The 14,881-nt window shown below is 43.9% G+C and overlaps 1 protein-coding gene across 1 annotated transcript in view; it reads right to left on the bottom strand.

Annotated features, from left to right (window-relative positions):
• polb (polymerase (DNA directed), beta) overlaps positions 1-14,881 on the bottom strand; it is a 142,654-nt gene that overhangs the window by 99,018 nt on the left and 28,755 nt on the right. Inside the window, exons 5-9 of the mRNA XM_072485968.1 lie at positions 14,477-14,535; positions 9,478-9,527; positions 5,150-5,201; positions 4,063-4,117; positions 1,058-1,130 (exon numbers count right to left, since the gene is read on the bottom strand). Of these exons, the coding sequence (XP_072342069.1) occupies positions 1,058-1,130; positions 4,063-4,117; positions 5,150-5,201; positions 9,478-9,527; positions 14,477-14,535 (289 nt within the window). The remainder of the gene's footprint in view (positions 1-1,057; positions 1,131-4,062; positions 4,118-5,149; positions 5,202-9,477; positions 9,528-14,476; positions 14,536-14,881) is intronic.

Below are 14,881 nucleotides of genomic sequence, written 5' to 3'. Positions count from 1 at the left end.
GGCCTTCAAAAGCCCAATTAAAACGGACGTTACTGGGGTCAGGAGGAAAATTCTCCACTGACCAGTCATAGCTAGCACAAAGGAAGATGATGGTGTTTGTTGGAGGACAACTATCTCATCCCCAGATCACCATTGCAGGCATTCCTCAGCAAGGTCGCAGGCATAACAATCTTCAACTGCTTGATCAAAGGCCTTCCCGACGGAAGAGGAAATGTTCGTTGACAACTGTAGTGTTTAGTTCCATTCACAACTCCTCAGAAAATGAAACCGTTCGTTCCCGTATTCAAATGGATAATCGTCCAGGTTTATGCTGACAAGCAGCAAGTAACATTGTGCCGGTTTCCTCCCACAGTCCAAAGATGTGCAGGTTAGTTGGATTGGCCATGCTGGTTTTTAAGTGAATCCTAAGCTTATCGGAAACATTACCCTCTTTAAGATGCTAACCGACAAGTTATATATTTACAGAATTTTGTCTTTTTATTTTAGATTTCTACCATTCACAACTTTTCTTTCTCTCTCAAATTATTATTTGTTTTTAAAAGTTCCCCCAGGTTTCATTAATATACATAATAGTCCTCATAAATAAGGGGAGGGTGGTGCAGTGGTTAGCACTGCTGCCTCACGGCGCCGAGGTCCCAGGTTCAACCTCGGCCCTGGGTCACTGTCCGTGTGGAGTTTGCACATACTCCCCGTTTCTGCGTGGGTTTCACCCCCACAACCCAAAAAAATGTGCAAGGTAGGTGGACTGGCCACTTAAATTGCCCATTAATTGGAAAAAATGAATTGAATACTCTAAATTTTTTTTAAAAAAGTAATCAGGGAATGAAATAACATTTTGGTCCTTATTTTAGAGGATGAAATGATTTATTGTGGGCAAACATTTAACATATATTTGAAGCCATTCCATTTATGTTCTGGACTTCCATTTTACAATCCTGATATTTCAACCTATCTTACATTTCATTCATTTTACAGTCCATTCCAGGAGGCACTTCCAGTTGCCCGTCCAAGAGAGTTGCCAGTTAAATGAATAAAGGTGATCAAAACATGTACCAACCTCGCCTGAAACTGCCACAGATGATGGCGACGAATTTTGAATCCAGCTTCTGTACCGCCTCCAGAACGATGGTCTAAAGAGTCAAGACAGGCAAAAAATAGTTACCATTTGCAAGAGGCAGTGGAGTGCATAGTGAAGAGGTGCTGCTCGTGCCTCAGAATGCGATGCTGCAATTCGCACAGTTGCCAACAGTAAATTCCCAATTTCACCAGTACAAGTAAGGTAAGGTAGGGAAAGGACGCCAAGTCCAACTTTCGGTGAAGTGGAGCAGGAAGTACGTGACATTTTCATGATATATTCAGTTAATGTACAAAAGGCACCTGGTCTGGTCCCCGTATCTAAGGAAGGATGTGCTGGCCTTGGAAAGGGTCCCGAGGAGGTTCACAAGAATGATCTCTGGAATGAAGAGCTTGTCATGTGATGAGTGGTTGAGGACTCTGGGTCTGTACTCGTTGGGAGTTTAGAAGGATGAGGGGATCTCATTTAAACTTACAAGATTCTACGAGGCCTGGATAGAGTGGACGTGGAGAGGATGTTTCCACAAGTAGGAAAAGCTGGAAGCAGAGGGCACAGCCTCAGGCTGAAGGGACGATCCTTTAAAACAGAGATGAGGAGGAATCTCTTCAGCCAGAGGGTGGTGAATCTGTGGAACTCTTTGCCGCAGAAGGCTGTGGAGGCCAAATCACTGAGTTCTTTAAGACAGAGATAGATAGGTTCTTGATTAATAAGGGGATCGAGGTTATGGGGAGAAGGCAGGAGAATGGGGATGAGAAACATATCAATCATGATTGAATGGCGGAGCAGACTCAATGGGCCGAATGGCCTAATTCTGCTCCTATGTCTTCTGGTCTTCTGGATTGTGCCCTTCTAAACTTGAGCTGTGTGTGGAGAACATATAGCATTCGGGTGATGTACAACTCTTCCACTGGCATGAAGAGAAATGTGCGGTGATTAAAAGTAGCTCAGCTTCACCGTCAGATTTAAGCAGTAGTCGGCAAAGACTCTTCATTTTGCAATGCATTAATGATTCTACTTGTTCATTTTCTTAAAATTTGGAGTACCCGATTATTTTTTTTTCCAATTAAGGGGCAATTTAGCATGACCAATCCACCTACCCTGCACATCTTTGGGTTGTGGGGGTGAAACCCACTCAAGCACGGGGAGAACGTGCAAACTCCACACGGACAATGACCCAGGGCCGGGATTCGAACCTAGGTCCTCAGCGCTGTGAAGCAGCAGTGCTAACCACTGCACCACCGTGCTGCCCTGCACTAATGATTTTATATTTTAAATTCAAATGCAATTTAAGATAATAATGGCAATCACAATAACTACGAGTGTTAAATCTGGAAAATCTGCAATACGGTCGCACATCACAGTATGCTCATTACCAAAGACATTTCTCAAGCTGCTGTGTGGTGCTACTATTTAGAATAAATCAATCTGTGGCCTGGGCTTAGTGTAAATTACCACGGTTAATTGTTTATTGCGTAACTTACCTATTGCAGAAGACGGATGCATCTTTCACCAAATAGCCAAGCTGCTCAAATTCATGTTCCAAAGCAAAACAGCCAGCATGAGGTTATGGAACACAGGAACAAGAGGAGGCCATTCAGCCCATCGAGTCTGCTCCAGCATTAAATATGATCATGGCTGATCTCACTTCAATTCCTTTTTGCCACACGAACTCTATATACCTTTGTCACTGGCACTTAGATATTTGACAACGACCACATCAAGCACGCTCAATGACTGAGCTTCCACATCCTCTGGGATAGGGAATTCCAAAGATTCACAACCCCTCGGAGTAAAACAAAATGCTCCGCATCTTGGTCCTAAGTGGCTTCTCTCTTCTTTTGAAATTGTGTGCCCTGGTTCTAGACTCCCCAATGACGGGAAGCATCTTATCCACGTCGACCCTGTCTCTCCTTTTCAGTATTTTGTAGGTTTCAATGAGATCACCTCTCAGTCTTTGAAACTTTAGAGAATGCAGGCCCAGTTTCCCCAGTCTCTCTTCATGGGACAGTCGCGCCATCCCAGCAACAAGTCGGGTGAATGGTATCTCTCTACATTGTACTCTTTGATTATTTTATGACTCTGTAAATGTTAATTTTTGACAGCAGCTTTATGAAAGCCTGATGGACTGGCAGCAGGAAAGGAAGCATCTCACAACTGTGCAGGTTGTGTTCAGCATGAAGCAACTAGCACGTCTGTTTACAAATAGATAAGTGCTATCCATGCAGTTGTATCGGGCATTGGTGAGGCCACATCTGGAGTAGTGTGTGCAGTTTTGGGGTCCTTATCTGAGGAAGGATGTTCTTGCTATGGAGGGAGTGCAGCGAAGGTTTACCAGGCTGATTCCTGGGATGGCAGGACTGTCATATGAGGAGAGACTAAGTCAGTTAGGATTATATTCATTGGTCAATGGCAGCAGCAACTCGGGGGGGGGGGGGTTTACTTTATTATTGTTTTTGTTATTTACACTGAAGGGTCTGAGGGGGTGTATATACCTGTTGTGTTAAGTCGGGGTGTTAATGTTAATTTATTATTTATGTACGGGGGGGGATATGGGGGGTTGCTTTTCTAGATTGTGTTTTGTACGTAACCCTGTTGAGTTCTTTTTTTCATTTTGTTATTGATATTTTATGAAAACCTTGAATAAAAAATATTTTTTTTTAAAAAGGATTATATTCATTGGAGTTTGGAAGAGTGAGAGGGGATTTTATAGAAACTTACAAAATTCTAACAGGATTGGGCAGGGTAGATTCGGAAAGAATCCACCTAACTCTTCACATCTTTGGGTTGTGGGGGTGAGACCCACGCAGGCACGGGGAGAATGTGCGAACTCCACACAGACAGTGACCCGGGGCCGGGATCGAACGCGGGTCCTCGGCGCCATAGGCAACAGTGATAACCACTGCTCCGCCACCCCCCCCCAGTTGTGTAAACTGTACAAATATCAGACTCTACCCAGTTATTGGCAAGCTCAGCTCCCTCTGTCTTACCTGCATTTTCACCATTTCACATCGAGGAATTCGCTTTTCAAAATCGTCAAAATACCTGCGGAGACCAGTGAAACAGTTGTGAATGAATGAGTCATTTGACAGAAATTCAGTGTGAGCTCTCATCGCTGCGAGAATCTGTGGGTTCATTGCTCAGCAGAAAGCCCCCTCCTCCACATTACTTTGTTTCAGAGTCAGCTTAAAGTTACTGAAAGTGAATTTAGTTTCACAACACCATAAGTGTACACGGGCTCTGATTGGCAACAAGAAGGTGCAATTATCCTATTGACCCTCGTATATGATGGCAGTTCGATGGAAATGTTAATCAGGGTGCAAACTATATTTCTGCATGGTTTTAAAAAAATTCCCAATTCTCCTTTTCCAATTAAAGGGCAATTTAGCGTGGCCAATCCACCTAGCCTGCACATCTTTGGGCTGTGGGGGGTGAGACCCACGCAGACACGGGGAGAATGTGCAAACTCCACACGGACAGTGCCCCAGAGCCGGGATCGAACCCAGGTCCTCGGCGCCGTGAGACATCAGTGCTAACCACTGTGCCACCATGCCACCCGTGCATGGGTCAATGATACCATAAAATACTTTTCAAATAAATGTATGACCAGTCTCTAGGGGCTGGTTTAGCACACTGGGCTAAATCGCTGGCTTTTAAAGCAGACCAAGGCAGGCCAGCAGCACGGTCCGATTCCCGTACCAGCCTCCCCGAACAGGCGCCAGAATGTGGCGACTAGGGGCTTTTCACAGTAACTTCATTTGAAGCTTACTTGTGACAATAAGCGATTTTCATTTCATTGAAAACTTTCAAATGTTTTTTTAAAAAGTGCAATGCAACTCAGGGATGTTTCAAGTTACTGTCACATGAAGAGGTGAGCATTTCGACAGAGATCAGTTGCCCAAAGTTAGAGCTAGCTTTTGACGCCGCATTGGGAAACATCCCAAGAAACAATGCAAAACAAGAAAGTTTCCACAGGTTTTTCATGCCACTGTAGCTGACGTTAAATAACCATTTACAAACTTCTTTCAATGACGAGATCACATCCCAATATTGAAAAATCAACTCCGCACAACTTACTTCAAACCAATCCGCTGATGATAATTTAGTATGTGTTCATTTTCTCTCAGATCTAAAAAGTTTTTAAAAAAAGAAAATCACATTTCAAATCGTTAATCTCCATTTACACTTCAAAATATAGAAAAAAAACTTAATTGCCAAGTGTTAGATGAGTAAAGTTATAGTGTAACTCAGCCATCGAGGCCAGTATATTTCACAGTTTAATACTGGGCCGTCCTGAGACAGTTTATTGTTACGCGGAGAAGCAGTTTATATTTATATTAATGACCTGGACTTCGTACAAAGGGCACAAGCTTGTAGATGATGTAAAACTCAGAATTATAGCAAGGAATGAGGAAGGTGGTAGCATGTTCTCTTGAATGGAGTGGCTTTTAGGCCATTGCAGCTGAGTCAGACCTGGGCTAGACTGGCTAAGGATGACAGATTTCCCTCCATAAAGGCCTTAGCGAACATAAGACAGAGGAGCAGAATTAGGCCATTCGGCCCATCGAGTCTGCCCCGCCATTCAATCATGGCTGATATTTTCTCATCCGCATTCTCCTGCCTTCTCCCAATAACCCCTGACCCCCTTATTAATCAAGAACCTATCTATCTCTGTCTTAAAGACACTCACTGATTTGGTCTCCACAGCCTTCTGTGGCAAGGAGTTCCACAGATTCACCACCTTCTGGCTGAAGAAATTCCTCCTCATCTCTGTTTTAAAGGATCGTCTCTTTAGTCTGAGATGGTGCCCTCTGCTTCTAGTTTTTCCTACAAGTGGAAACATCCTCTCCATGTCCACTCTATCCAGGTCTCGCAGTATCTTGAAGTTTCAATAAGATCCCCTCTCATCCTTCTAAACTCCAACGAGTACAGACCCAGAGTCCTCAAATGTTCCTCATACGACATGTTCTTCATTCCAGGGATCATTCTTGTAAATGAAGGACGTTGTCATGTGAGAGTATCTTTAAGAAATGGGTGTGTCTATAAATATCTGTTGTGAGAGTATCTTTAAGAAATGGGTGTTTACTACTGCAGTGATGTCAGAGAGTGGATGGTGCTGGGCTGTCGGCTTTTTACTTTTGTTTTAGGCTGTTTGCTGCAGGGTGTGTTTTAGTTTCGTTTTCAGTGTTGGAGCTGAAGCCAGACAGAGCAGGTGTACTGTTGATCTCTCTGCCATCAAAAGACTATCTCTTGATCATTTGGTGAATTCAGAATTATAAATGTTCTCAGGAGTGAATATAAACCTAATGTGCTTCTGTTAAAAGGTGTTTTTAAGTTGTATGGATGTTAAAAGGAAAGCTTAAAGGATTACTTAGTGTTGTATTCTTTAGGGGATGTATTTGAATTGATGGTTGCTAAGATGTTCACTGTATGTTTTAAAAAGGTTAACTTGAGTTCATAGAATAAACATTGTTTTGCTTTAAAAAGTACTTTTCCATTTCTGCTGTCCCACACCTGTAGAGTGGGCCGTGTGCTCCCCATACCACAACCTATTAAAAGTTGTGGGTCAGGTGAACTCCATGATACACTTTGGGTTTCTCTAATCCCTGGCCCATAACAACGTGAAGGACTATGACAATCGGATCGTTGTCACAGGCCATTCACACCTGCGAGATTCTCTGGTTCCATCGACAACGCACCCCCTCCAGCGGGTTTCCCGGCAGTGAGGGGTGGGCACAAAGGGAATTCCCATTGACAGCGGCGGGAGCAGAGAATCCACTGCCGCCTCCTGCCAGGGAGAAACACATGGCTGGGAGGCCGGAGAATCCTGCCCACAGTCACCGTTACTGAGGCTAACTTCGATTCTGTATTTTGGTCCTCTCATTAATTTAAATTCCATGCTGGGATCTGAGCGCAATGCCACCAGGGCATTCGATTACCAGTCTTGTGACACCATCCACTTTATGCCACTGTCTCTCCTATGAAGTGAGACATTTTGGAAAGAAGGATAAGGAGAGGTAATATGAACTACATGATTTAATTTTAAAAGGGGATGCAGGCAGAGAGACAACTAGGGCTGTGCATTCACTAATCTTTGAAGGTGGCAGGGCAAGTTGAGAAAGCTGTTAAAACCCACCATCCGGAGTGTTATAAATAGGAGTAGAGTTAAAGAGTAATGGGGCTGCGCTAATCCTTTACAAATCGCTGGTTAGATCGCAATTAGAACATTGTGCTCAATTCTGCCCATCATACTTCAGGAGGGATGTCAATGCCTTGGAGAGGACGAAGAAGAGATTTACTATAAGGATAGCAGGGCTATTACGGGCCAGGGGTTAGAGAACCCTAAAGTGTATCATGGAGTTCACCTGACTCATAACTTTGAATAGATTGTGGTTATGGGGAGCACAAGGGCCTACTTTACAGGTGTGATGCAACAGAGAGCTAAAGTACATTCAAACAAAAACAATGTTTATTCTATGAAATCCAGTTAACACTTTATAAACCCACAGTAAACATCTTAACAACCATCAACACCAATAATCCCCACAGATACAATATTGTATACCAAATTAGGTGGGAGGGTGAATTGTGACGAGGATGCAAGGATCCTACAGCAAGATCTGGACAGGTTGGACGAGTGGGCAAATCAATAGCAGATGCAGTATAATTTGGATAAGTGTGGGGTTATTCAATTTGGAAGCAAAAACAGGAAGGCAGATTACTACCTGAATGGTTGTAAATTGAGAGAGGGGAGTGTGCAGCGGGACCTGGGTGTCATAGAGACTTTCAAAATTCTAACAGGACTAGACAGGGTAGAGGCAGGGAAGATGTTACCAATGATGGGTGTCAAGAACCAGGGGTCACAGCCTGAGGATTCAGGGTAAACCATTTCAGACAGAGATAAGGAGAAATTTCTTCACACAAAGAGTGGTGAGCCTGTGGAATTCATTACCACAGGAAGTAGTTGATGCTAAAACTTTGAATGTATTCAAGAGGCGGCTGGATATAGCACTTGGGGAGAATGGGATCAACGACTATGGGGAGAAAGCAGGATTAGGCTATTGAGCTGGATGATCAGCCATGATCGTGATGAATGGCGGAGCAGGCTCGAAGGACCAAAAGGCTTCCTCCTGCTCCATCTGCTATGTATCTATGTAGAACTAATCCTTAATCTTTCCTTGCAACATCCATAAGACAAATACCCTCTTTAACACAGAGATCAGATTCAAATTCTCTACTGAGAGCAGTCAGCACTTTGAAATCCTCAAATGATCGGGAGACAGTCTTTAGACAGGGGCTGGTTTAGCACAGGGCTAAATCGCTGGCTTTGAAAGCAGACCAAGGCAGGCCAGTAGCACGGTTCAATTCCCGTACCAGCCACCCCGAACAGGTGCCGGAATGTGGCGACTAGGGGCTTTTCACAGTAACTTTATTTGAAGCCTACTTGTGACAATAAGCGATTTTCATTCCATTTAGTTTGCAGAGAGAGATCCTTACACAGCCGCTTGCTTTGCCTGCAGCTATCCAGCTCTCAAAACAAAACTAAAACACCCTTTAGCAGACAGCCCAAAGCAAAAGTAAAAGCAGAGACAGCCCAGCTCCACCCACTCTCTGACTTCACTGCAGCCATTTGACAAGCACCCATTTCTTAAAGGTGCACCCACTACAGTTATTTTATAAACACCCATTTCTTAAAGGTACCCTCACATGACAGGGCAAGGGACATCAGTAATGTGCAGGGGCTAGGGAAGCAGGGATAACTCTCCTTAGAGCAGAGAATTTTAAGAGGAGATTTAATAGAAATGTACAAAATCAGAAAGAATGACATTACGGGCAGCATTACGTACGCAGGCACGGGGAGAATGTGCAAACTCCACACGGATAGTGACCTGGGGCCGGGATCGAAGGCGGGTCCTCGGCGCCGTGAGGCAGCAGTGCTAACCACTGCGCCACCGTGCCGCCTCACAGTGCATGTTTAACTGTCAAGAGGAGAGGGGGAAAAAGTGAAAAGGGCCATGAAGCAAAGATGCTCACTGGCTGGTAGTTTCGTCCACAATGTATTCCAGCATGCAGATGCAGCGAACAGCATTTATATAGATGCCAACACAGGAGATGGATGCATAAGCAGCAATTTGTTTTGCACCTTATACACACACAATAGTTGTACAATGGCATGCATTTTCCATAAATGGCCCTAGATACCTTATCAGTAAACAGAATACCAAAGTATATATCAAGCGAAACATACACCCTTTTGAAAAGCATGTTTTGCATGGTAGAGAATCAAACGCAATATTTTCAAACGCGTGCCAGTTTATTGGGTAGCTAGCTTTATGGATAACTTTACAAAACTCAAAATGTTTACTATTTTGACAGAAAGGCTGGAGAGATTTCACTAAACATACCATCCAAGGTTTTGATTCCCTCCTCCACAAATTTTCTTGCAGCCGCAGGCCTGTAGGATGGAAACATACGTCAGAACAGCTCTCGGAGGTCAAAGTACATCTAAAAATACAGGAGATTACCCTGCCTGCAAATGGATGCATCCGCTTCGTGACCAATACATCCAAAATATTACATCGAACCAAGATGATGTAGCTAAACTGCACTTATTTCACAAGGGCCTTTCAATTGTAAGCTTGGTAAACATAAATCCATTTCAAACTCTTCTCCATTCCCCCGATATCTCAAGGTTTTCAGCCTGGTGTTTAGATTCCTTTAAGGGTTCTCTTTTCGCCAACCTCTGTCTGCCCTACAACCCGTCCAAATCTATGTTGCCTTCCAACTCTGGACTCTTGTGTATCGGACACAACCCCACTGTTAACACTTTAGCCAGCTCTGCTCTACATTCTCAAATTCCCTCCCGAAACCTCTTCACGTAGTTCTTTTTCTTTCAAACCAACCTTCAAACCCAGCTCTTACACCAAGCTTGTGTTCATCTCACTAATGGTTTTTGGCTCCATCTCAATGTTTTGTCTTGGGAAGTATTTTTGGAATAAGTTTTCCCCCCCCCAACTTTAGGGCTCTGAATGAATGCAAGCAGCTCTTTTTTTTTTTTTTAAAGGAACTAGATGACCATCAGAAGGTGACAAAAGGCTTCTGCCAAGATTGTTTCCCATCTTTTCAGATACTTCCTGGGGAACACTGGACAAAATAAAGCTGAATGAAAATAGACAGCTGAAACTGTGTGCTGCAGAACTGACACTTAATGCTCAAACGTGCCACGCTTTTCATTTTTTATTCTATCTCAGTCTTGAGGAGGAGGCTGGACTAATAATCCAGAAACCCTGGGTGATGCTCTGGGGTCCCAGGTTCGAAACCCGCCTGGTCACGTGGAGAAATTTGAATTCAGCAAAAAAATCTGGAATTAAAAGTCTGATGATGAGCATGAAACCACTGTCGTAAAAACCCATCAGGTTCACTACTGTCCTGTAGGGAAGGAAATCTGCCATCCTCACCTGGTCAGGCCTGCATGTGACTCCAGACCAACAGCAATGTGGTTGACTCTTCAATGCCCTCAGGGGTGGTGACCCAGTGACACCCACATCCCGTGAATGAATAGAGAGAGAAAAAAGTCCACTACTTTTTACATTCTCCTCGAGATTCTCATCTCCATGGCACCCCCTAATTACGGTCAGAAGTGTCGTAAAGATATTTTTTAAAAATCACATCACTGTATACGAAAACCCTTCCCTCATAATGGGCGTTAAGACCAGAAATGTTTGCTGACTCGTTTACAGAATTTACAGTGCAGAAGGAGGCCATTCGGCCCATTGAGTCTGCACCGGTTGTTGGAAAGAGGACCCTACTTAAGCCCATGCCTTCACCCTATCCCCGTAACCCCACCTAACCTTTTTGGACACTAAGGGGCAATGGCCATTCCACCTAACCTGCACATCTTTGGACTGGGATGTGATATGGTACGAATAAAGTAATGGCATGATGGGAAAACTGGTCAATGGGTAGACTGGTCAAAATATTTGATACAATGTAAGAAATGCTGCACTAACCATTTCAGACCCCTGTAAGACTAATAAGGCCGACTCTGCATAACTTGAAGTATGAATAAGATCAGAGAAGGTCAAGCCATTCCAAAATACCGGACCTCGGCAACTCCTGATAAGACTAACTCGTCCTAACCCAGGGCCATAGGAATAAGACAAGATAAGGTCAGGAAGAAATAAGTCTCCTCCGACCTCTCGATGTTCCCTCCAAGGACAAGATAATGGTATGAGCAATGCGACAAAGAGCCCAATAAGGTCAGCAGGCATTGCTTCTGTTTCTACTTCCGATTGAATTCCTGACTAAGCTGTAGTCACGCAATCTTGATAATGATAATGTATAAATACTGAACTGATTTTCTGGAAAAGCGCGGACTTGAGAAGGAATCAGCAGTTTCACGAACTGCTCTCTGACCTCAAGTTTCAGCCATTACTACATGCAGTCTCTTCGTAAATAAAGCCTTGTTATTTTGTCTCAACGAGCATTGTTGAATCTTTCTACTACAGAAGCAGGAAAATATTGACTACAACAGGGAGAAAACCGGAGCACCCGCATACACGGGGAGAACGTCCAGAACGAGGGGGTCACAGCCTGAGGATTCGGGGTAAACCATTTCGGACAGAGATAAGGAGACATTTCTTCTCACAAAGAGTGGTGAGCCTGTGGAATTCATTACCACAGGAAGTAGTTGATGCTAAAATTTTGAATATGTTCAAGAGACGGCTGGATATAGCACTTGGGGAGAATGGGATCAAAGGCTATGGGGAGAAAGCAGGATTAGGCTATTGAGTTGGGTGATCAGCCATGATCGTGATGAATGGCGGAGCAGGCTTGAAGGGCCAAAAGGCATCCTCCTGCTCCTATCTTCATGTATCTATGTAAATGTGCAAACTCCACACAGTCACCCAAGGCCGGAATTGAACCCGGGTCCCTGGAGCTGTGAGGCAGCAGTGCTAACCACTGTGCCACCATGCCGTCCACAGTCGCTACCTGACCCACTTCTTTTTCTGCTTTTGTTTGCAGATTTTGCGCCTCTGCAGTATTTTGCTTTTGTCGCTCTCAGTGACTGATTCCAAAAATACTAAAAATACAAGAAGAATCCTATTACCACAAGAATGAATCATACAACTGGATCCTGTTTTTCTTCCAAGGATCATAGAATTTATCGTACAAAATGAGGCCATACGGCTGTCATTCCTACTCTGCCACTTCGAAAGAGCCAACCAATTTAGAACATGTAGAACATAGAAAATACAGCACAGAACAGGCCCTTCGGCCCACGATGTTGTGCCGAACTTTTGTCCTGGATTAAGAACAAATCCTTACAGTGCAGAAGGAGGCCATTCGATCCATCCTGTCTACACCGAGCCTCTCTAAGAGCACCATATTGGGGCTCACTCCCCTGCCCTATCCCTGTAACCCCACCTAACCCTTGGAGACTAAGTAACAATTCAGAATGTCTAATGCACCAAAACGGCGCATTGTTGGACTTTGGGCGGCAACCTGAGCATCCAGAGGAAGCTCACGCAGACACGGAAAGAACGGGCAAACTCCACACAGCGAGTTCCCCAAGATTGTAATTGATCCCGGTGAGTCCCACACCCAGCTTATTCCGCACAACGGTGCAAATTAATCCTCAAGTACATGTCCAATTGCTTTGGAAAGTTCTTCGAAAATCTGATTCCACCGCCTGTCCTAGACCCTTCAGAAAGAAATATCAACCCCCTTCTAGTTCCTTTGCCAATTTTAAAGCTACGGCCTCTTGCACTGGACCAACTGCCAGAAGAAACAGCTTCTCCCTACTTGCTCTATCAAAACTCATCATAATCTTGAACACCTCTATTCGACTCCTCTTAATCTTCCTCTGCTCCAAGAAGAACAGTCCCAGCTTCTGCGATCTCTGCACATAATTGAACTCCCTCAAAGACATTTTTTGAATAATTGAACTCCCTTCATTCCCAGCATCAACTTGACAAATCTTCTATCTCCCTTCTCCACAAAGCCTTGACATCCTTCTTTTTTTTCTAATTTAAAGTACCAAATTCCTTTTTTTCCAATTAAGGGGCAATTTAGCATGGCCAATCCACCTTGCCTGCACATCTTTGGGTTCCCACACAGACACGGGGAGAAAATTCCACACAGACAATGACCCGGGCTTGGGATCAAACCAGGGTCCCCGGCGCCGTGAACCACTGCCGCCCGAGGCCTTGACATCCTTCATAAAGTTTGGTGCCCAGAATTGCACGCAATACTCTAACTGAGGCCTAACTAGCCAGGACTCATTTGTTTTCGTATTCAATATTCATAGTCAAATAAGGGCGGCATGGTGACTCAACCCTGGCCCTGGGTCACTGTCCGTGTGGAGTTTGCACATTCTCCTGTGTCTGCGTGGGTTTCGCCCCCACAACCCAAAAAGATGGGCAGGGGTGGGGAACAGCATGTGGCACAGTGCTTAGCACTGGGACTGCAGCGCTGAGGACCCGGGTTCGAATCTCGGCCCTGGGTCACTGTCCATGTGGAGTTTGCACATTCTCCCCATGTCTGCGTGGGTTTCACCCCCACAACCCAAAGATGTGCAGGGTAGGTGAACTGGCCACGCTAAATTGCCCCTTAATTGGAAAAAATGAATTGGGTACAGTAAATGTATTTTTAAAAGAGTCAAATATCTCAATACGCTTTCTTATCCACCTATTATCATTTTCAAGGATTTGTATATATGTGCCTCGGGTCCCTGAGGCCTCCTCAAAATAGCACCATTTAGATGACGCTGTCGCAAAAAAGGTTGTTTAGCCCAAAATGTACCACTTTTCACACTTATCCATGTACAGTTCTGCCATGTTCCTACACACTTCACCCGTCTGCATACGTTTTCCTGAGGTTTGCTGCTAACTTCCTTGCTATTTACTAGGTAAAATGTTGTATTATCTGCAAACTTCAAACTGTACTCCCACCCAAGTCACTTGTATGCAATGAAAAAATACATCACCTTAACACCAAACCCAAAAAGATGAAACATCTGAATTTCCACTTGTCTGTGGTCATTCAAGCGCCCCAATAAAGAGGTAGCAGTGGAACTTTCATTATCCACTCCCCAATTGTCTGCCTTCATGATTAAGTGGTCCTTTGTGCAATATTATTCCAATTGATATCTTGCTAATCGTTATTTTTTTTTTTTGTAATTCAGCTTCTTTATATGGCAAATAAAGCTGTACAATTTATTTCTTATTATTCGTGGCAATTCTGTCATCGTTCTCTACCTAGGGCATTGCTATAACTAACATCTGTACAAGATTAAATTCAGAGTACTCATGATACAGCCAGGAGCTATAGGTGGGGATCCTCTCTATTTTGGCAGAGAATGCAAGTTCCGCTCCATTAACTGTTCTCGTCTTTTAAGCTTACCCTATTCCAGTCACCCTGGTTAAAAAGTTAATTGATGAACTCGTATCATCGTGACGAATCTGGAAAGGAAATAAAACAGAAGATTCCACATTACAATGACAGCACAGAAACACAAGAAAGGACAAGCTGAATCAATTTTAATAGGAACATATGCTTGTAATCTGAGCAGTGTTGCATTGGTGTGAAATTCTATGCAGTGGGAAATGCGGCTATTAATTCTGATCAAAAAAAATTGTAATTTTTAAAATACATATGACCGATTGTGGAGATTTTTAAAAAATAAATTTAGAGCACCCAATTCTTTTTCCAATTAAGGGGCAATTTTAACATGGCCAATCCACCTACCCTGCACATTTTTGTGTTATGGGGGTGAGACCCACGCAGACACGGGGAGAATGTGCAAAC

Source organism: Scyliorhinus torazame, chromosome 20, assembly GCF_047496885.1.
Source record: "Scyliorhinus torazame isolate Kashiwa2021f chromosome 20, sScyTor2.1, whole genome shotgun sequence".
In the NCBI taxonomy this organism is placed as follows: domain Eukaryota; kingdom Metazoa; phylum Chordata; class Chondrichthyes; order Carcharhiniformes; family Scyliorhinidae; genus Scyliorhinus; species Scyliorhinus torazame.
The sequence above is the reverse complement of the archived record's forward strand: the minus strand, read 5'-3'. Positions and strand labels throughout refer to the sequence as shown.